At 49.7% G+C, this 22735-nt stretch overlaps 1 protein-coding gene across 1 annotated transcript in view; it reads left to right on the top strand.

The window, feature by feature from the left end:
* Nucleotides 1–22735, top strand: part of LOC113027959 (glutamate receptor ionotropic, delta-1-like) — a 107558-nt gene that overhangs the window by 66043 nt on the left and 18780 nt on the right. Inside the window, exons 7-12 of the mRNA XM_026177826.1 lie at nt 535–657; nt 967–1041; nt 1127–1466; nt 2142–2280; nt 12085–12280; nt 16147–16313. Coding sequence (XP_026033611.1) covers nt 535–657; nt 967–1041; nt 1127–1466; nt 2142–2280; nt 12085–12280; nt 16147–16313 — 1040 coding nt within the window. The remainder of the gene's footprint in view (nt 1–534; nt 658–966; nt 1042–1126; nt 1467–2141; nt 2281–12084; nt 12281–16146; nt 16314–22735) is intronic.

Raw genomic sequence — 22735 nt, 5'->3', positions numbered from 1 at the left:
TTTCTGGGAATAACTGTGGATTGTGACCTGCCCTGTATTAGCATCATAGCTAAACGTGCAGTTATACTACCTGTGAACACGTCCTCTCCTGCAGACACCTGGTGCAGCCTAAAAAACAACCAAGTGAATCCAGATGATTCTGTTTAATATCTGAGATCGAACGGCTGAAAAGCTTTGAACAGAAAGACAAACGTTGTCTTGTTGCAGCACATTAAAGGCAGCGTCACATCGCCCTGTTGTGGATATTCAGTCTGGGCTTGCAAAGCAGATTTTCTCTTTAGTGCAGCTGGAGCCGAGTAAAGTTCAGCTTTGGGGTATTTTTGCATTTTTTAGGTCCATTTCTAAGATGCATGAAATGAAACTTTCAGCTAGTCAAACTCAGCTGGAGAGTTTTCACCGTTTGTGCGCTCTCCTCCTAAAGGCTGACAAAAGTTGATCTCGCTCTTTGTTTCTCGGTGTTTTTGCTCGGAGCTGCAGTTTGTTGAACGCGCAGCATCGCTCGGCCCTTTTCTTCACTGCTCTTTCTCACTGCAGGAGGATCCTTTTGTCATGGTGGCGGAGAACATCCTCGGGCAGCCGAAGAGATATAAAGGCTTCTCCATCGACGTCCTGGACGCCCTCGCCAAGATCCTGGGCTTCAAATACGAGATCTACCAGGTGGGGCTGACCAGCAGTCTGTCATTTGGTTTGAGCACTAACTCAGCTTCACCTCAGCTCCAATCTCACCATTTAAAATACCGTTTAATTTCATTTATTCAGCACCAAATCACAACAACAGTCGCCTCAAGGAGCTTCACTGATTATAATCTCCAACTTTCCTGTTATCTCAAAGATTCTTGACAGAGCAGCTGTCAAACAGCTGGCAGATCATCTGCAGAGGAGAGGCTTTTGTTTTCGGGCCGATATAAACGAGCTTCTGAGACGTTGGAATAAACTCGCTGATTTTCTTCTTCTCCTTCCTCTCAGGTAGCGGACAGTAAATATGGAAGTCGGCTTCCCAACGGCTCGTGGAACGGCATGATTGGCGATCTAATCAACAAGGTAGGGCCTGCACCATCTTTCTGTTCTCTTACACTCGGTCACTTTGGAGCGTGAACAAAAACCCTTCCTCTCCCTCGCCCTGCAGAGAGCGGACCTGGCGGTGTCCGCCATCACCATCACGCCAGAACGGGAGAACGTGGTCGATTTCAGCAAGCGCTACCTGGACTACAGCGTCGGCATCCTGCTCCGAAAGCCCGAAGAGAAGATCAACATCTTCTCTCTGTTCGCGCCCTTCGACCTCGCCGTCTGGGCCTGCATCGCCGCCGCAATCCCCGTGGTGGGAGTGCTCATATTCCTCCTCAACAGACTGCAGGCGCTGCGCTCCTCGTCCCAGAATGCACCTCCCGGTCAGCCGGCTAACGGAGCGGGGTCGGGCACCCTGCACAGCGCCATCTGGATCGTTTACGGAGCGTTCGTGCAGCAAGGTGAGCGAAAGGTGACATCGAGAGGAACGCTGTTAGGGACGATTCGGAGCAGGCAGGCGTTCCCGTGTTCCAATTTTCCTCTTTCAGGAATTTGAGCAGTCATCATGCTTGACTGTGACTTTGTCCTCAGTGTTTTAAATGTCATGACTTTCCAAAAAGTTCTCTGTGAACACTTTCCAAGAATTCTGTAACAGAAAAAACTTCCTCTCGCTCCAAAATCTTCTGTCGTTTCTGAGCGTCACCTCTGCCCCTGAAATGTCCTCAGTGTGGACGTAAAACAGTGCACACACACACACACACACACACACACACACGCTTTCCCTGCAGATGCATCCAGCTGCATCTATTATGGGCTGGCAGGTTGCCTGGGAAACCTTTTAGGCCTAACAGTGTGTGATTAGACGCAGCCTCTCGGCTCGCTGTGATGAAGCACCGCTCTCACCTGCCGGTTGGATCAGGTGGCAGGCGGGCTCCTGGTTGCCGAGAGCAACTGAGAGGTCGCAGGTCTGACGCCCACTCCAGCTCGTGAGCACAAACACTTGCATGATTTAAAAATGGGCACTCGACACTCGAAAATCCCCACGTCTGAATAACGACCTGTGTGTGTGTGTGTGTGTGTGTGTGTGTGTGTGTGTGTGTGTGTGTGTGTGTGTGTGTGTGTGTGTGCGTGCGCAGGTGGGGACGGTGTGGTGGGATCGGTCGCTCTGAGGATCGTCATGGGCAGCTGGTGGCTCTTCACGCTCATAGTTTGTTCATCGTACACCGCCAACCTGGCGGCGTACCTCACCGTGTCACGCATGGATCACGCTATACGGTGAGGTTCACACACACACACACTCGCCCTGACATGAACAGCTTGCTGTGCGTGTTTGTCTGCAGCTCCGGACTTTGTAAACATACATCTTTCATTCGCACGCTCCGAGCAGACACACACAGCATCCTGCCACAGCAATGGGTTTCTTCCATCAGCCAATCACACGCTCTGCCACAATCTGCACTTCCTGTCGGGGTCGGTGACGCTGACCTGCTTCTAAAGCTCCGCGAGCTCAGACATCAGGGACGGAAGAACTGACCTGAGCTATAGGGGTGCAACGATATTCGTATCGATATTGAACCGTTCGATACTGTGCTTTCGGTTCGGTACGCATATGTATCGAACAATACAACATTTGTAATTTATTTTATCAACTTTCCTTCTGACGATGCTGTCTGTGTTGAGCGCTCAGTGAATCTGTGTTCGACTACTCCGCCTAGGCTGCACTGTCGAGCGCAGATCCACTGAGCGCTCAACACAGACAGCATAGTCAGAAGGAAGAGCGCAGGGCAAGCTAGCGAGACAGAAGTTAAGCTCTCCTTGCAAGATGGACCTCCCCCATTCAGATCTGGCGTTTGGAATTATTTTGGTTTTCATGTGACGTATGACCCTGAAGGTAAGCGAGTCATGGACTAAAGTAAAACAGTATGTTGGATGTGCCATGCAATGCTCAATTACATTGGTGTGAACTAGTGTGTTAGAGCAGTTAGCTTGTTAACGTGTTGGCCGTCTAGCCCCATGCACGGAGCGATCGGCGGTAGCTCGTTAACGGAGATTTGCCGTGTTGTGGCGTTAAGGTCATTTCAACGAGATTAACCTGAAAGCACTAGTGGGAACACAACGAATATGACTGCACATTTACGCAGACATCATCCTAGTGCAAAGACAAAAACAACAAGCATGCTACTAACTTTAGCCGAGTCATTTAGACAGCTGTTAGCACATGATTCTCCTTATGCTGCTGAGAATATAGCCCAGAAGAAGCGGATAGTATAGCTTTTATTTTGGAAAGAGACATTTCTCTGTAATAAACTCTCTTTTCCAAAGATGAGTGATTCCTCAATCAGATACAGGGCTTGCAATATCGCTAGCCCGACGTCCCGGAGCTAGCGATTTTTTCAGTCGGGCTACCAAAATCTCTCTGCCCTGCCCGTCGGGCTATTGTAGGAAAAATATATGTCAATGCTTTTGCATTCTTTCAGAAATGTAGCTGGATAATTATGTCATTGGCATCGGTGAGCCACTGTCAATATGTGACATATTGAAGTCGCGTTTGAATTTGCGCTTGTTTTTTTGCTTTCACTTTGCAATCGTGCGAACTGTGTATAGAGAGCGACAGCACTGATCTGTGAGTGATGATAATTTGTGCACCAATTCCTCTGACATCGTCTTATTAATCGTTAGCTTACTATGCAAACATGACAAGTGAAATCTCCCGCAGCTTAAACATGTGAGAGGTTGATCGCGCAGAGAATCGCTGAGCTTATGTGAGTCCGTGTGTAAAAGCAGCAGGATATATATTTTAGTTCTGCTGAGCCAAATAAGACAGGTCAGGGTGAAGAAGTGACAGCCAAAGAAAAGCTTACCACAAAACGGAGAAGTTATGACAAATCAGACTATAAGGCAAAAAGAAAGTGCAGCTTTATGGTTTCATGGACAAAAGAATTTCTGTGGCTGCAATATGACGAGCTAAATAACCAGGGCTGCACATAAGTGGTCCGCAGGTGCGCATTCGCTGTCAAAATAAAAAACGCGCACAAGGGTTAGGGTTAAATTTAAAAACTGTACTTTTGAGTTAAAATATATATTTATAATTTTAATAAATGACAAATTAAAAATGCATGAACATTTTTTTGTATCGAAAAAATATCGAACCGTGACACCAAAGTATCGAACCGAACCGTGAATTTTGTGTATCGTTGCACCCCTACTGAGCTAATATTGTAAACAATGAAACAATCCTGGTGGACGGCACGCTGGCTCAGAGGTTCGAGCTCTTCCTCGGAGAAACATGCTAATGCCCGACACACGCGATCAAGAGTTTCCCTTCCCGAAACATGACTGTACAAAAGATTTTCATCAACACTTTGGATCTTGATGTTTTTCATCTCCACCAGTGACGTTATGTGAATTTTTTCGTTGTCTGGTTGTTAGCAGGATTGTTCCAAGCGTTCTGAGCAGATTACAGCCAGATGTTAGCAGAGGTGGAGCCAATCCAGATCCAGGAAACAAACTCCAACTCAAACACAAGTTTCTGGGTCTCACGCAAAAATGAAACTATAACTAAAACCCAAACTGTAGAAAGCGACACATGAGAGCAGAAAGTTCTGTGTGTCCGGTTCTCCGACACACAGCAGCACTTTGTCGGGATCAGTGCTCAGACGATAAATAGGGAGCAAGGACTCTGCAGCTGGAGGAAGTTCACTCAGTCTTTATGATCTCAGAGGTCAGGCTGAGCTCTGTCCAGTAAGAGTACATTTATAGGGTTCAGGGTTTTAGAGACTTGCAGCTGCAGCTGTTCCTGCAACGGTACGTCCTGATTCAGAGTATCAGACACTGTCCACACCACTGCTTTACTGCACAGGACAGAAGCCTCCCATCCAAAGCTAACATCTGCGGGATTATGACTGAACGCCTCTAAATCAGAATCCTGCCTCGACGCAGGGACATCGTAGCGCTGTGGATCTGCTCGTATTGATTGATTGCTGGGTCGGGGATTCGTGCGTTGCAGAACAACTAATTGCTGCAATCTTTTGAAAGTTAGTGAGCAACTGTGGTTCTTGAGCTACAGCAGTCAGAAGGTCGGTGGTTCAATGCCCATCTACTGCAGTCTGCATGCTGCGTCCATCGGAGCGTGAGTGCATGCACGATGTTAGACGAGGCCGTTATGGGCTCGTGCGTGATTGGTTGAAGAAGGCACACCAATAACAAAAAGCACACTTAGAGAGAAAAGCTGTAACTAGCAGCCTGTTAACCATTTACCACTATAAGACCACGTGCACACAGAGACTTGGCTCGAACACAGGCTGCTTCTTCACTTTCTTCATCTGCTCCTCATTTGTGACATACAGTTTCAAATAGAGTAGAATAGAGTAGAATAGAGTAGCCTTTTATTGTACTGAACATGTACAACGAAACCAACTGTGGACGACACACAGTGGAGGACAAACTGCTAATAGGAGTGACGTCACATGGCTCTGTCCATCTTTTAAATACAGTCTCTGTGAGCTGATGTGGCGTGGAGCCGTCACTGCAACGGTTTGAAAAACAGAGACCAGACATTAAGCAAATTTGTGGATACTTAATTAAAGCTGTTTCCTCATTACGCCGATAAACACGTTGGAGTTTCTGCTGAATAAATTATAACATCTAAAGACCAGTTCTGTAAAACTGTAACTGAGTGACCTCGTCGGCTCTGCGGCGGCTAATTAGCAGCGAGCACAGCGTTTTCCGTCCACGGGAAGCTCGGCTCTTAAAGAGACGCCTGACTCGGCTGAACGTGGCCGCCGCTCCTCTGCAGCACCGTGTTAATTGCTCGGCCGACCTCGGGAGCTTCTCCCGCCGATTCTTAACCTTAAGGAGGGAACTAAAGAAACTGATTTACATCAGTGCTGTGGGAGGCTGGAGACGGGCTGCTCATCCTCTCTGATTTAACAAACCCCGAGAGAGGAGGGTGTGAAGGTGCAGCTGATCTGCAGATGGATTGAGAGGCTCGCCTGCGCTGCTGAAACGGCTCTCGGCTTGAATATTTCTTCATGAAGGAGCCACGCTGCAGCGGCTGAGTTCAAGTATTTAATGCACTGCAAAAAAAAGCCCGTCTAACCAGCGCCGGCTGCCTCGCCGCTTCAGTCTTTTTCACATTTAACACTCTCGCTGTTGACGAAGAACGCGCTGACCTCGTGGCGAGGAGCGCTGGCGGATCTTGCAACTCGTCCAAAAGCCGAGGAGAGGGAAAGTTTGGAGATGTTGAAAGTTCACGTGTGATTTGCATAAATACTTAAATCCTCAGCACTAAAAAAAATACTCAGTTTGGTTTGTGAAGTGTGTTACGCAAGAAATGCAACGATAGCTGCGGACTCCTCTGGGCGAACACGGGAGCTCGAGCTGATCCAGTAACTCGTCCGTCACGTTCACCAAATATGAGGCAGGAAATTAAAAAAAGGCTGTTTAGAAGAAACCTCAACAGGAAACCGCAGTAAAAGGTTCAAAGCATGAAGGAGACCACTGACTCACACGGGTCAGTTTGGAAACCCACTGGAGTCTGAGCATTGTCTTCAGCTCATCCGGGACCAGGTCTTGGTCCTGAGCCGCCTCCTCCAGCGTGTCCTTGGTCTGCTCTGAGGCCACGCCCCTAATGATGCCAACTTTAGGCTTTAATACAGTTTAAACAGGTGAGTCATGGAAAAAATTAACCACAGAGAACAAAACAGACTCAGGGCTGGAGTGAGCCTCCAGTGGACATTCGAGGAACTGCAGTTTGTGGCATCTCTGGCACTTTCTCCGCTGCAGAGTTCAGCACACACTGCTTGTGATCTGTGAAGAAAACAAACATCAAAAATACAGAAATAAACTGTCCTGAGTTCACAGAGCATCACCAAAATTCACTGAAGTCTTTGTTTCATGACCAAAAGGAACCAAGCTGCTCTGAGTGATAACAACGATTTCCACCTCCTCAAACTTCTGCTCGGCCTCTTTAACCTTTCTGAGAACTTTTGCACAGCTCAATAAATTTCCTGCAGACATCTAATGAGCAGCTTTTAAGCTGGACAGATAAAGCTGACCCCCTTCATCGCAGCGAACTGACTGACGGTAATTTAATGTTCCAGGCGAGCAGGGCTCACCGTGACTCATGTTGTTTGAACAAACAGGCAAACACAAACCCGTCACAGGGTCAGAAACTCTCGTTTCCAGAAACAACCTGGAAAAACAAGAAGAGTCGCAAAAGTGGGAAATATTTGACTTTGATTCAGACGTTTTTCTGCAAATGTGCAGAGATGGGATCGGTCAGCGACGGCTTATAGATCAGGAGTGTGTCCGCTTACAGGAGCCGCACACTCAGAAGAAATCCGCCCGCCTGAGCAGACACGGCGTGTTGAACAGTCTGCGCCTGAGTTTGATCCTCCAGGATATTTCACCTCGTTCGCTTCACAATTCAGATTTAAATTTAAATAAAATTGGAGTTCATAAAGAGAAGCCTGGAGCAGCTCTTCATATTCAAAAGTACAACTTTCCTCATGTTGTAAATACTTTTTAGTATCAGGGTGTGTCAGAGTGTGATGAACCCCAACTCGCAGACCGGCCGCTAAGTCGACGACTTCACCGCCCAGCTCGTTCAGCTCCCTGGATCAGCACCCCGACCCGGAGGGCTCAGGCTGAGAATCACGACCTTTTTCTCTGACTGGAGTCAGGTATGAGGCCTCCACTCGGGCTCTTTGTACCGCAGTGATAATGTGTTTTTTTTCTCACTGAAACCCAAAAACACTCGAGTGCTGAAGCGTGAGCGGTGTCAACGGCGTTGGCGAGTGTTTGCCTCCCACCCAGCGCCGCAGGCATCAGATCAAAAGCAATATTTCATTTTTCTCTCTTTTTTTGTTGTCGTCTTCACCTCAATAAAACCCGAGTGGTCCGACATCAAAGTCCGGAGCCTCTTTTTATATCGTCACCGGCCATCATCGCGCCTCTGTGTGCGGCTCTGCCCAGGTTTCAGGTTCAAAGACCCAACTGCTCCGAGCCCTTGTTGTTCAGCAGCTCCGTTTCCCTTTAGAGTGTTCGGCATCCGGAGTGGCCATTAATGCTGCTCTGCATTCACGGCCGAACAACACAATCAGAGGTGGACGAGCTCGATCGGAGCCAATCAGATCAGAACAGCGATTAGCTGCTGGAGCGAGGCGGCGATCACACGGGGGTCCGTGCTGCCACGGCTACTGAAGATGAAACACTAATCAGGACGTCTGAAGGCTTTGCAGGAGGACTGCGGGGTGTTCACAGTGGCCGACCTTCACTTTGCATCCGGAGATCAATCCTGAAAGTCCAAAATTCAGGTTTAACTCACAGCCAGTCCTGCCTGAAATCATTGTTTAGAGAGCTGTAGTCATCTTTAATGTGGCACAATGCTGTTAGACAACTGGAGAAATCACTGCTTTGAAATCTCTCGTTACTCATTTGAAGTGAAGCAGATTTTTATTCAAATCAGTTTTTATTTCAAAGGATTTTGATACAACGTCAGGAAAAAGTTCCCAGTTAAACCATCGTGCTGACAGGAAGTGTGTGCACTTCATCACACGTACAACACATCTGGCTTCCAGTACAAAACGAGCAGCTCATCAACACCGAAGACGGCCCCTCAGCAGGCCACAGCAAACTGGCCAATCAAGAGAAAGTGGGCTTTTAGGAAGGGGCGGGGTCCTTAAAGAGACAGGAAGTAAAACGGCTCACTTCAGTCAGAGAAAAAGTGAATCTGGATTCTTCTGCACTGCGAGTAGTTGAAAGCTACTCCAGAAGTTCAAGAGCAGTCCTGCAGCTCCTCACTCTGTTTAGGAGTTTAGCTTGTCTTCACTGCGCACACACACACACACACACACACACACACACCCTCTGGATGCACGAGTACACTTGTGACACGCTCGGCACAAATGCACAGCTCAGGTACGTCGCCGTTTATCTGGGCGGTGCGTGCGGAGCGTTATCTCTCACTTCCTGTCTGAAGGTTCAAAACAGCCATTAATATCAGCTCAGCTCCGCCCTCTTCTGTCTTTACTCATCCGGGAATCAAATCCCCGCTGACATTTCCATCAGCAGGCCGGCGGCGTCACTCCGTGACAGGCGGCTCATTGAACAGCGTGACGCCTAAATGCTGAAATGTTGCTTTTACTGACACTCGCAGATTTGCACGTGATGCAGACTTCCTTTAAAATCTCCTCAGACAACAGAGCGGTCTCCTCTCAGAGCGACAAACATCAAGCCCGCAGCTGCGCGTGTGGACGCAGCGACGCGTGAACGCGCGTCCTCGCTCAGATTTACGACGCGTGTCTGTGAAGGATTTATTATTTCAAAGGCTCAGCAGGCTCTGTTTATAAATATAGATCAGGACATTAACAGTTATGAGGAACAGAAAGTAAAATATAATAATGATAAATATCGTTTAACAAAGTCAGGTTTCCCTTTTAGCTCGTTGACGCCTCGAACCGCACAGCGAATCATAAACGCTGCCTTTCAGGAAACGTTTACTTCACCTTCACTCAGACGGCGTCTGCTTCGGTCCAAACAACAACAGTGAATGCTCACGCCCGCCGGTCATATCCGAGTATTTATTATTGATATGTGCAGCAGGACTTTATTTACTTTCATTTCCACAGGCTGTGTGAAGCTGAAGCCAAACGGTCAGTACACACTCACAACATAAAGAAGACTTTTCATTTTAAAACCGTCGATTCATCTCCAACTTTGTCATCAATACTGAGGCCTCGGAGATGAAGCCGGTGCAGAAAATGCCTCAAAGCTGAAATAAAACTTCTTTATTCAGATTAGTTTAGTGTCACTGCCGTCTGATTGGTTATTTGTCCTGAGTCCTTATGAGTTGGCTGGCTTTGTCCCATCTCCCTCCCTGAGCCTGGTTCTGCCCGATCTTCTTCCTGTGAAAACAGAGTTTTTCCTTCCCACTGTCGCCAAAGTGCTTGTTCACAGGTGGCCGTCTGATCGTTGAGGTTTTCTCTGTGTTACGATCTCTAACTTACAATAGAGAGCACTGTGAGGTGACTGTTGTTGTGATTTGGTGCTGCATAAATAAAATTGAAGCAAATTTTTGTGTTGAGCTCAACAATCTACTTTAAATTGCTCACAATAAGAGCATTTCATTTAAGTCAGATTGTATGTTAAAAACAAAAACGTATTAAATCAGCCACGGAGGAGCCAGCATGAGGTTACATTTAAAGAATATGAACGAACATGACACATTCAAGCAGAAAGTGACAAATGTCAGATTTACAGTAACATTTTGGGCGTCCGGACCAAAGCTGCAGACGAGGGAAGGATGTTTCTCAGATTTCAAGTGGAAGTGAAACTCCCGCCCACTTGTACATAAAATAAGAAGGTGTAAATACAGGACATAACTTCAGCTCCACAGGTCAGAAATCACCTTTTACACCGGCTGGGTGACACACTGACCCCTCGCTGAAGAGGCCGGCACTTTAACCGAGCGCACTCGTCAGACTGCGGTTTCCTGTCGGTTCGTTTAAAACAACGCTCTTTGGTCTGAAGTGGTCTCAGATCCCAGCCTGCAGGGAGGAGCGGGGGTCCCAGCAATGACCCACACTGACCTCTGTTTATTCCACACATTACTGTTTAAACATAATTACAGAACCAACACGATGGAATCAATCGCAGCAGGAACAAAGAAGCGCGAGGCCTTGTTGGCGCAAGACGACTCCTCCAGAGAACAAAACACATCGATTCACAGACTTTAACAAAGCAAAAACAGACAAATTAGTGTGTGACTGCATCTGAGCAGAAAGTGTGTTTAAAGTATTTTTAGCCTGGCGGGGACCCTCCGAACACTCGTCTGCCATCGAGCTGTTTCAGTTTGGACCACATTAGGTTAGCTGCAGCACCTTCAGACCGAGCCTCCCTTTGAAGTCTTATGATGGAAACATTAGTAAACCGACTGGCTTACAGCAGGTATGTCAAACATAAGGCCCAGGGGCTGGAATCAGCCGTGCAAAGACTCCAGTTTGGCCCACTGGGTGGCTCTGGAAAACGTTTTCATGTTTCACAATATTTCGACAGAAAAAATAAATACAAACATAAAGAAATTACCAAGTGAAGCAGAAACTACAAAGGTCCCAACCTGATGCAAACCAGTGATATGACATCAGGGACATGTTTGGGCTCCATACTGTCATACTACCTCCTCCATGTTTGGTAGATGATGTGGTAAACTTCAGATCCTGAGATTTTCTGTCTTTCTCTGTGCCTTTCTCGTCCCATCATTCTGGTGATCTTGGTTCCACCTGTCTGGACCTGGGCTGCTTCTCTCAGATGTCTTCGTGTTCCTCATTGTAAACTCTGTATTTCCATTTGTAAGGACTCTGAACTCTTTGAGAGTGTGTTTGACTTGGTGAAGGTTTAGTTCAGAGGATCCTGTGGTCTTTTAGGTCTTTCTTTTAGGTCTTTAGGCCTCCTTCACTTGCAACAACATCTCTTTGGACCTCATCCTGAAGTTTAGCGTTCCATTTGAATTCTTTGTCATAGGTTTGCTGATGCAGATTTAAAATAGTCTTTGTGTTCCCGTTGAACTATGTGGAGCTCTGTTTGTACTTTCTTATTAAAATGACAGAAACTGCGAGCCGCTCAAACACCTGAAGGCGATGGAAGAACGAATCAGCTCTTCTCGCGGTGTCCTTGATTACAACCAGTCTCCCACCTCTTCAGTGTCCACAGGCTCCACGTCTCCACAAACCTGTAAAACACTGAAATCAGTTCACCGTCACACCAGGATGTCTCCAGACACTTCCAGTTAATTTGTCACACTGTAGAAAGAAAACACAGAGACAGACTTTAGAAAGGTATGAAGAGATGAGCATAAGCAAACAATATAATGACATGACAACATGTGAATGATTATGATCGGTAATTACTTTGGACTCTCCGACTGCTGTATGACTGAGGTCACGGCTGCAAACTGGACGTGTGCACTGAGCCTCAGATGGCCCTACACGAGCCTCCTCCAGTCTAATGTCCTTCACCTGTGCTTCACCTCTTACCTTCACCTAGTTTGTTTTTAACAACCCTTCCATTTCTGTCCTCCAGGTCTTTCCAGGACCTGGCGAGGCAGATCGACGTGGACTACGGCACTGTGAGGGACTCGGCGGTCTACGACTACTTCAGGAACAAAGGCACCAACCCTCTGGAGCAGGACAGCACCTACTCAGAGCTGTGGAGGACCATCAGCAAGAACAACGGCATGGATTACTCCGTGTCCAGCCCATCAGAGGGAATACGCAAGGTACCGCAGAGGTGCTGGTGTGTGATTGTAATAGAGTAAAATCATCAGCTTTGGTTCTAACATCCATGGTTTGGCCTGCAGATGCAGCAAAAATAAATATCTCATAAATCACTGACGTGCAGTGGAAGCATGCAGAGTTAGTGGGAGAGCAGGGGTCAAACACCAGCGGCCTCCAATGAAAACCCAGATCAAATGTCCGAGTCAGCTGAGAACAGCTGTGTTCAACACTGGCTTGCTGTAGTAGTTACAATATTCACCTGACATGTGAAATCTTGAGCCTGGGAGGAAACACAAACCTGGATAACCTGAAGTGTATCCTGTAAAAATCCTTATCCAGCCAGATAGGTGGGTCTGTGGGAAATAAGGGGGCGTTCCTGTTACGTTTGCCTCTTTGATGGACAGGTCCATAGTGCCACGGGCAGCTGTAGCTGCTAACTGGACCAAATGTCCCCGGTTTCTCTGGGAGACCAGATCCAGATGGTCCCAGCATCCTACCCCACCTGTTTTAACTCAAGCTGAAAGCGCCTCTCTTTGCTGAGTGTCCAAAGAGGCCACAGATCGGATGAAGGGATTACAAAGTGGGCTGTGCTCGTGTCACATGTGCTTGGTGTGATGCTTGTTATGGACAAATAACAGACCAACACTCAGCTTCAGATCTGACAGGCTGTTCCTCCCAGTCACAGCCCTGCAGGTCTCACTGCAGGACAGTGGAGTCTCTTAATAGGACACTCTCCCCTCAGGGGCCCGAGGAAGGCCGAGTGCTCCGACCTGTTGTTTGGTAGAAGCACAAATGGCAGTCGGGGTCCGTCCCTCGAGCAGAGGTGATACACGTATACTCACATCTGCACTTCTCATCAGGGGCAACTTCAGATTGGAGGGGTCCGCGTCCTCTCCAGAGCGCAGTCCCAACCTCCAGGTAAAAGTAACAGGAAGTCGTGCTCAAAGTTTCCCCCTTTCTAATGAAGGGCTGAGCAGCTGAACTCTTTCATGCTATTTCCCCTTTTTTGCAGTAAACCCTGCAGCACTCGTTCCTCCAAGAACACCATTTGTGTGTTATATTGATGCACGCATATCAATAATGGTGAAAACAGAAGCACACGCTCCTCCTGCGTTATTCCCAGCAGGCCGCATGCAAAGACACTCCTCTGTTTACCCATTACTTAATTTCAACAGCAGTTTCACAATATCCCAATTAGAGTGTGTGTGTGTGTGTGTGTGTGTGTGTGTGTGTGTGTGTGTGTGTGTGTGTGTGTGTGTGTGTGTGTGTGTGAGAGAGGTGGTGTTTCTCTGCTCTACACTGTTGTGCTCATAGATCTCCCAAAAAGCCGATGACAAATTAGCGTCAAAGACAAATCGTCTCCGAGCGCATCCATTATTCAGCCATTTGCATGATAAACATCCCCACAGATTCTTTGACGGTTTCTCCCCACAGTCTCACACACACACACACACACACACACACACACACACACACACACACACACACACACACACACACACACACACACACACACACTCTCTAATCAGTTTTATTGCTATTGTCGACTGCTTCCTCCCACACGCTGCTTGAGACTCACATCCAGAAGCTGCAGTCACAGGACTTTTAGGCACCAGTGCAAACTGTAAGACGACCTCATACATGACTCTTCATAACCAGGACGTCCTCAGCTTTGATCAGTGTCGACTCCGAAGCTTTCCATGAACTGAGGTGACCGCAGGGACTGAATGATCTGGAGCGCTTTTGGCTCCCATCCGGTCCCCGTTTGTCAAATCCTGGATCTGAGCTGGAAAAACAAACGAACGTTTTTCCTGTCAAACTGAGTTGTCTTTGACATTTCTCATAGATAAACTACAGAAATGGGAACAAATGATGTGGTTTGTAAATAAGCAGCTAAGAGCCTAAAGACATATAAAGCTGGTTCTTTGCCAAACTGTGTTATGTGCAGACACAGCGCTCGCTTTGCTGGGATGTCTGCACCAGCGTGAGCCGAGTGTTTGTGCTGCAATATGAACTCTAATCATCTTAAATCTTAGATTGAATGAAACTCAAACATTTCTCATGAATAAAAACTGATGACAGATATAAAACTACAGTAACTGTGACGTGAATGAATTTCCACGTTCAAATTCTTCATGTTGTTCACACCGTAGAGCGAAAGCTTTGTACTGCAGGTATCTTTGTACAAATCAGAAAACCGTGTCTGACGAGGAAGAATCGTTCGATGAGTCGGGCTCCGAATAACAACTAGAAACACCTGGAGTGTCGACGGGACGAACTCTGACTAAAACCGAGAATAGTAAAAGACTGATTAATCTGAAATATTATGTTTAAATACATGTTTTCAGTAACTCGTGTATATTTTGGGACGTTGGGGACGAACATGTCATGAGCGCCTCAGCCTAACTGAAGAAACAGCTCTAGGCTCTGATGTTTAAACTACGAGAGCGATCGAGGAGGAAGTCGACTTTTTGGCACAAGTTTGAAATTCTCATTTGCATTTAAATGCATCAGATCTCAGTGACATCGTGTTATTTCTGGCCAATCTCAGCCCTGCTTTCGCCACAGCTCGGTGAGAAGGCGGGGTCGGGAGGGCGTGCAGGGATTGGCTAAGACAAAGCAGTAAGCTTTGTAAGTTTCTGGCCTCTGCAGGATTATCAGGCTGGAAAAATAAACCCTGGAATATTTTGTATGCATTGTGCAGCGTGATTCCTGTAAGTCAGCCTGGAGACTGAACCTTCCTGTAAAAGTTACTGATGGATGGATGAGAGTCTTCAGATAAATCCTGACGTCACTTCCCAGCATTCGCTGTCCCGCTGGCTGAATGCAGACGAGCTGTGAGCTCTTCTCGGGGTTGTGAGAGCAGGTCAGGGGTCTGTCTGTGCTTGGTGCCCTGATTCGTCCTCCTTTGATTCAGAGGAATGTCTCCTCTGCTGTCCCTGTGTCCTCTCCTAGCGTAGCACGGTGCACATCCTCATCTCCTCAGAGAGAGAGAGAAGCCCCTCCCTCCCTCCCCGCTCTCTTTAAATAAGAGGACGGAGCTAACAGCAGCACCTGCGCGCAGCAGATCATCAGACAGACGTGACGTCGTCATTAGTTTGTAACAGCGGGGAGGATCTGAGAAAGAGGAGCGCGCACAGTTTTCAGTTATAGTGAACAGGTTGAAGGAGGCAGATGCAGCAGATCTGCTGACACAGTGAAAAAAACACCGACAACCTCATCCACTTCACCCCACCTGCTGCTGCTCCCGTATCTGTGTTACTGTCATCTCCTCACCCGGCCGGGAGGAGCACACCAGCCTGACTAACACTCCTGCAGGTATTTAGCATCACAAAGAGACTTAGACACATTTACAGAGCGCAGCTGCAGCTGCACGAGGTTATTTATAGAGATGTATGCATGCAGGGGAGGAAATCACACTGCAGGATTTATAAGCTAATTTGTTTCGGTGTCAACATTTCAAAGTGAAGAAAACAAATGCAAACATAAAAAATGTATTCAAGACAGAATATATCCAAGAAAAAGTCTGTAAGCGTGGATATCTGAGGCACTATCAAATATTTATGACTGTGCAGTCGTGACACCAGCCGACAGCGACGTTAATAAATACCCATGGCGCCGCGTGCATTTCCACACGTGACACGGTCACTGTGGAACTGAATCAGGATCTGAGGGTAAATACGGTCGGTGTTCTTGTGCACAGTGTCGGGTCAGCTGCAGACTTCAGGTTTAGCTCTGCTCTGGATGAAGCCGCCGGAGAAAAGTCTGAATCCAGTAACAGCGGAGGCATTTGAGAGTCGCTGATGATGACGAATAAGAAACCATCAAATAACCATGTCCCCCCCCCCCCCCCCCTCTGTGTCTGCAGGCAAAGAAGGGTCCCTACGCCTTCCTCTGGGACATGGCGGTGCTGGAGTACGTGGCCCTGACGGATGACGACTGCACCGTCACCGTGTCGGGAAGCAGCATGAGCAGTAAAGGCTACGGCATCGCCATGCAGCACGGCAGCCCCTACAGAGACCTCTTCTCACAGAAGTAAGTGAGCTCGTGTTGCGGAGGAGGGAAACCTCCTTATTCCCAAACTGCACCTGTAAAGCTGAACTTTACCTGGCAGGAGTCAGGGTGGAGGTGGCAGGAGTCAGGGTGGAGTCAGGGTGGAGGTGGCAGGAGTCAGGGTGGAGGTGGCAGGAGTCAGGGTGGGGTCAGGGTGGAGTCAGGGTGGAGGTGGCAGGAGTCAGGGTGGAGGTGGTAGGAGTCAGGGTGGAGTCAGGGTGGAGGTGGCAGGAGTCAGGGTGGAGGTGGCAGGAGTCAGGGTGGAGGTGGTAGGAGTCAGGGTGGAGGTGGCAGGAGGCAGGGTGGAGTCAGGGTGGAGGTGGCAGGAGTCAGGGTGGGGTCAGGGTGGAGTCCGGGTGGAGGTGGCAGGAGTCAGGGTGGAGGTGGTAGGAGTCAGGGTGGAGGTGGCAGGAGTCAGGGTGGAGTCAGGGGGGAGGTGGCAGGAGTCAGGGTGGAGTCAGGGTGGAGGTGGCAGGAGTCAGGGTGGGGTCAGGGTGGAGTCAGGGTGGAGGTGGCAGGAGTCAGGGTGGAGGTGGTAGGAGTCAGGGTGGAGTCAGGGTGGAGGTGGCAGGAGTCAGGGTGGAGTCAGGGGGGAGGTGGCAGGAGTCAGGGTGGAGGTGGCAGGAGTCAGGGTGGGGTCAGGGTGGAGTCAGGGTGGAGGTGGTAGGAGTCAGGGTGGAGTCAGGGTGGAGGTGGCAGGAGTCAGGGTGGAGGTGGCAGGAGTCAGGGTGGGGTCAGGGTGGAGGTGGCAGGAGTCAGGGTGGAGGTGGCAGGAGTCAGGGTGGGGTCAGGGTGGAGTCAGGGTGGAGGTGGCAGGAGTCAGGGTGGAGGTGGCAGGAGGCAGGGTGGAGTCAGGGTGGAGGTGGCAGGAGTCAGGGTGGAGGTGGTAGGAGTCAGGGTGGAGGTAGTAGGAGTCACGTGGAGTCAGAGTGGAGGTGGCAGGAGTCAGGGTGGAGGTGGCAGGAGTTAGGGTGGAGTCAGGGTGGAGGTGGTAGGAGTCAGGGTGGAGGTGGCAGGAGGCAGGGTGGAGTCAGGGTGGAGGTGGCAGGAGTCAGGGTGGGGTCAGGGTGGAGTCCGGGTGGAGGTGGCAGGAGTCAGGGTGGAGGTGGTAGGAGTCAGGGTGGAGGTGGCAGGAGTCAGGGTGGAGTCAGGGTGGAGGTGGCAGGAGTCAGGGTGGGGTCAGGGTGGAGTCAGGGTGGAGGTGGCAGGAGTCAGGGTGGAGGTGGTAGGAGTCAGGGTGGAGTCAGGGTGGAGGTGGCAGGAGTCAGGGTGGAGTCAGGGTGGAGGTGGCAGGAGTCAGGGTGGAGGTGGCAGGAGTCAGGGTGGGGTCAGGGTGGAGGTGGCAGGAGTCAGGGTGGAGGTGGCAGGAGTCAGGGTGGGGTCAGGGTGGAGTCAGGGTGGAGGTGGCAGGAGTCAGGGTGGAGGTGGTAGGAGTCAGGGTGGAGTCAGGGTGGAGGTGGCAGGAGTCAGGGTGGAGGTGGCAGGAATCAGGGTGGGGTCAGGGTGGAGTCGGGGTGGAGGTGGCAGGAGTCAGGGTGGAGGTGGTAGGAGTCAGGGTGGAGGTGGCAGGAGTCAGGGTGGAGTCAGGGGGGAGGTGGCAGGAGTCAGCGTGGAGTCAGGGTGGAGGTGGCAGGAGTCAGGGTGGGGTCAGGGTGGAGTCAGGGTGGAGGTGGCAGGAGTCAGGGTGGAGTCAGGGGGGAGGTGGCAGGAGTCAGGGTGGAGTCAGGGTGGAGGTGGCAGGAGTCAGGGTGGGGTCAGGGTGGAGTCAGGGTGGAGGTGGCAGGAGTCCGGGTGGAGGTGGCAGCAGTCAGGGTGGAGTCAGGGTGGAGGTGGCAGGAGTCAGGGTGGAGGTGGTAGGAGTCAGGGTGGAGGTAGTAGGAGTCACGTGGAGTCAGAGTGGAGGTGGCAGGAGTCAGGGTGGAGGTGGCAGGAGTCAGGGTGGCAGGAGTCAGGGTGGAGGTGGTAGGAGTCAGGGTGGAGGTGGTAGGAGTCACGTGGAGTCAGAGTGGAGGTGGTAGGAGTCACGTGGAGTCAGAGTGGAGGTGGTAGGAGTCAGGGTGGAGTCAGGGTGGAGGTGGCAGGAGTCAGGGTGGAGTCAGGGTGGAGGTGGCAGGAGTCCGGGTGGAGGTGGCAGCAGTCAGGGTGGAGTCAGGGTGGAGGTGGCAGGAGTCAGGGTGGAGGTGGTAGGAGTCAGGGTGGAGGTAGTAGGAGTCACGTGGAGTCAGAGTGGAGGTGGCAGGAGTCAGGGTGGAGGTGGCAGGAGTCAGGGTGGCAGGAGTCAGGGTGGAGTCAGGGTGGAGGTGGCAGAAGTCAGGGTGGAGGTGGTAGGAGTCAGGGTGGAGTCAGGGTCGAGGTGGCAGGAGTCAGGGTGGAGTCAGGGTGGAGGTGGTAGGAGTCAGGGTGGAGTCAGGGTGGAGGTGGCAGGAGTCAGGGTGGAGGTGGTAGGAGTCAGGGTGGAGGTAGTAGGAGTCACGTGGAGTCAGAGTGGAGGTGGCAGGAGTCAGGGTGGAGGTGGCAGGAGTTAGGGTGGAGTCAGGGTGGAGGTGGTAGGCGTCAGGGTGGAGTCAGGGTGGAGGTGGCAGGAGTCAGGGTGGAGTCAGGGTGGAGGTGGCAGGAGTCCGGGTGGAGGTGCGTACCAGAGGAGTTGGACTTACAGAACGTGCACTCAGCTTGTTCCTTTAATGGTGTAAAAAGCGCTGCAGCAACAAAAACATTTAAAGCCAGAAACACGTGTTGCAGATCCGATCAGCTGTTCATAGCTATCACATGTCTGCTATTACCTGCCAAGACAGGAAGTGATGTCATTTTCCATGTAGTTTTTCCCCTACAGGGCCTTTCAAAGGTCTCCTGCTGTTTACTGGAGTCGTGTCTGACTTGGTGCCTTTCTGTGTAGTTTCTGGGAGACTCAGAACTCAAACTGCACTGCTGGAAATCGTTTATTTTGATGCTGTTTTTTGTGCAAATCGTGCACAATAATATTTATTTTGTTTTTCCTGTAAATTTCCTGTGCTTGCAAACTATTTTGTGCAACTTTTTTGCCTTTACAGTTTTGAGGGACAACATCTGAAACTTCACAAGTAAAAAAACTAAAAGTATTTTGTAGTTTATTGCACTTTTGTGCAATTTATGTAATTACTATGGACTTAATGCATGCATGTTATTAAAATTTGGGATATAGCTGTTGTATTGACGTATAACAACTTGACATGCTCCCAAAGATGGCACTACAGCAGGTAAAAGTAAAAGAGATCAGCTCTGCAGACTTGGTTCTGTGGTGGGCTTTAAAGGGTTAAAACAGCTCACAGAAGATGTTCAGGCTAATATCTGCCCGAGCAGGCCGAGCCGCAGTGAATGACTGTCGGAGGTGCAGAGTGCAGTCCAGCTGTACAGCGACTGAAACGTGTTTCATTGTGATGTGGAGCGGTCTAATTCCTGCAGTAATGTGTTCCCCGTGTTCAGGTGGGAGCGAATGATCTGATGGGTCTGCTGACATTGTGATAACGTGAGCCTAACGTCAGCTGGATTGATGTTAGCCTATAACCAGCTGTTGTTGTTGCCAGCTGTCCGGACATGTGACATGTGAGCGTCACATGTGACAATATCGGGAGTAAATGAGGAGGAAGAGGATGCTCGGTGGCGTCTCCTTCATATCTTTAATACCAGAGTTTAGATACGCCTCCAGCTTCTCCTTCCACATGTGTGTCTCCAGCCACACAATCAGTCAGAAGGCGGAGTCCAGTCACTGCATTCAAATATGGCGGGGAACATGGCGGCTTCCACAAACAACAAACCTGCTCTGGAGGTTTAATTACATTAATTATAAGTTTATGAGGATGCATCAGTTTGTTGGTGCAACTACACACCACTCTTTGTGTACTGACTTTAGGGAACATTATGCTCACCCCATTGGTGTTGGATTACAGAAATCAAGAGGTGCACAAACAGAGGTTCGTGAGGGCAGAGCACGTGGCGTTGGTCCAGATGTCCACACTGCATCACGTGGAAATGTGAACGCCCGCTCCGATGTCTGACCCATCCGACCTCATCCCGGGAGGCTCAAACATTTTTCTGTGCTTGTTTCAATAAAAAAGTGCAGATCTGAGCTGCTGTGATGTAAATGTTACATCTGCAGTTTCTCCACGTTTGATCGGTCCAGGTGCACGGCGCCCACGCTCAGCGCCGCCAGTGTAGGAAGCTTTATTTAAAATAGATATGGGTTCATAAAGCAGATAACGCGTGCGTGCTGAAAACACGGGCTCTCTCGCTTTCCGATGATGTTTCTGTTTCCACGGAGGCTGTAAACACGATCGCCGGGGCGCGATGGCGTCGCTCTGAGTTTGAGCCTTAAACGACAGTCGGAGGCGCGACTGCGCGGCAGCGCTTTGAATAAAAGCTTGTGTTTTGTGCAGCGAATGTGAGCCTGAGGAGGAGTTAATGATGAAGGCTGGAGGCTTTTGTCAGGAGTTTGATCCCCTTTGCTGACATTAAGGCTTCATTATCTTCCTGTAAATCCTCCGATGTGAGTGAAGAGTCCTCACAGCGGCGCCGTCTGAGCCAATTACGGCAGGCTGCTTTTAAACGTACGCTAACGAGGCGACACTTTGACTGGAGGATGAATCGGTGTCACGCCGACTAATCTGAAACTTCACGGAGGAGTGCAGGTGTTTGAAAGTTGGAGAAGTGCTGCAGCGCGAGGTGAGGAACACCTCCTGCAGGCAGACTTTGCTCGCCATTAAATCAATAACCGCGCTCGGTGCTAAAGTCAATTAAGCTCACATGAAACGAGCCCGTATTAAGGGCAGCGTTGTGAAGCAAATGGGATTATTATGTGTAAACAGAAGGCCGCGTGCTAATTACTCACTCGATTTTGCGAGGCAGATGTCTCAACACGGGCTGCGAATTTTGAGGAAATTCAATCTTCCCTCCAGATGAAACGAGCGAGGCCGAGAGCCCCAAACGCAAATTGATCCCAGAGCGAGTTTAAACACCTCGTAGATCATTTAGTAAATCTCCACATTATTACATCATGAAATTAACACCGAGCGCCCGAAAACTCAAAACTTTCTCATCCGTCTCGTATCGATCGGCTCCGAGAACGAAGAGGAAGGAAGCTGATGTAAGAGGCGACCCACGTCGACAAAGTGGCCGCCAAACACAGGAAGCTAGTTTTCGTGGGGTTTGAGAGCTTCACACGTCCTTCCAGGAAACAGGTCGTTAATACTGAGGTAAAAGTGGAGCAGGTGGACAGAAAACACCCGTCTGCCGCTGAGTCTGCAGGTCCAGAATTTTAATAAAACCTACGACGAGATTTATCCTTGAAGCTGTCTCCAAACGTGAAACAGAGGCTGAGACAAAACCAGGTCGACGGTGAGGGATGATTGGTCGCGACTCAGGAAACAATCTGAAGTTTTTATAGCACAAATAAGCTCCGCCTCCCCTGCAGCACTGAGTGTGTGCGAATGCGGTCAAAGCCCTTTCCCCGCTGTGCGAGAGCCTCACTCCAGAGTGCTCGTGTCTAACCTTATGCACAAGATGCCCTTTGACCCTGCTGTATGAGACCTGTGGTTTTACACTGTGTGAAAATCCTTGAATGCGCACAGACGTCAGTGGATCCTGGAAGCTGACAGCTGTTTGTAGCCTGTTAGCCTGAGTCAGTGTCTGACGGCTGCCTCCAGATTCAGGTAAACAGTCATCGAGTTGCAGTGATGGTAATATTATCCACAGCGTGTACAGCGTTCCACATCTCAGCGTTCTGCACTGGCCTGCTGGAGGTTTGCAGCTCGCACGCATTAGAAGAGCCCATCCCTCCTCTGCTCCGGCACAGAGGAGCAGATCCCGGTCCTCTTGGTGGGCCCTGTTCAGCTCTCCTACAGTAACTGGCCGTCTCCTGGAGTCTCCTCCAGGCTCTGGAGACGGTCCTGGGAGACACAGCAAACCTCGATGTGCCACCCTGGAGGAGTTGGACTACCTGTGGAAACTCTGGAAGGTCCAGGTATCACCTCATGCTCTTTAACTGACCGGATCAATATCCCAGGAGTTTAACGGGCTCGATGCTGCACTCGGATTTAAACACATTCCTTTAACTTTGGTTTTGGCTCTTTGTTAACATCCACTGCTAACTCGAACCACATTATCCGTGCTGTGAGCACCAGCACATCTGGTGGGTCAAGTATGAGATCAGTAGCAGCACAAAGCACAGCAGAGCTCACGATGGTTTCTTCCAGACTTTTCTTAACTTTATTTAACCGGCAAATGAAAGTGGACAGGCCAGCCGGACAGGTGGTGAATTCAAACCGTTAGACGTTTCCCCTCCAACTGTCACGGACCCGGGAGTGTCACAGGGAACGACTTAATTCATATTAAAGAATCTGAGTTAGGTCCAACCGCCGGCTGACTTCAATGAA

Source organism: Astatotilapia calliptera, chromosome 8 (genome assembly GCF_900246225.1).
Source record: "Astatotilapia calliptera chromosome 8, fAstCal1.2, whole genome shotgun sequence".
Taxonomy (NCBI): Eukaryota; Metazoa; Chordata; class Actinopteri; order Cichliformes; family Cichlidae; genus Astatotilapia; species Astatotilapia calliptera.
Note: the sequence above shows the minus strand (reverse complement) of the source record. Positions and strands in the feature narration are given on the sequence as shown.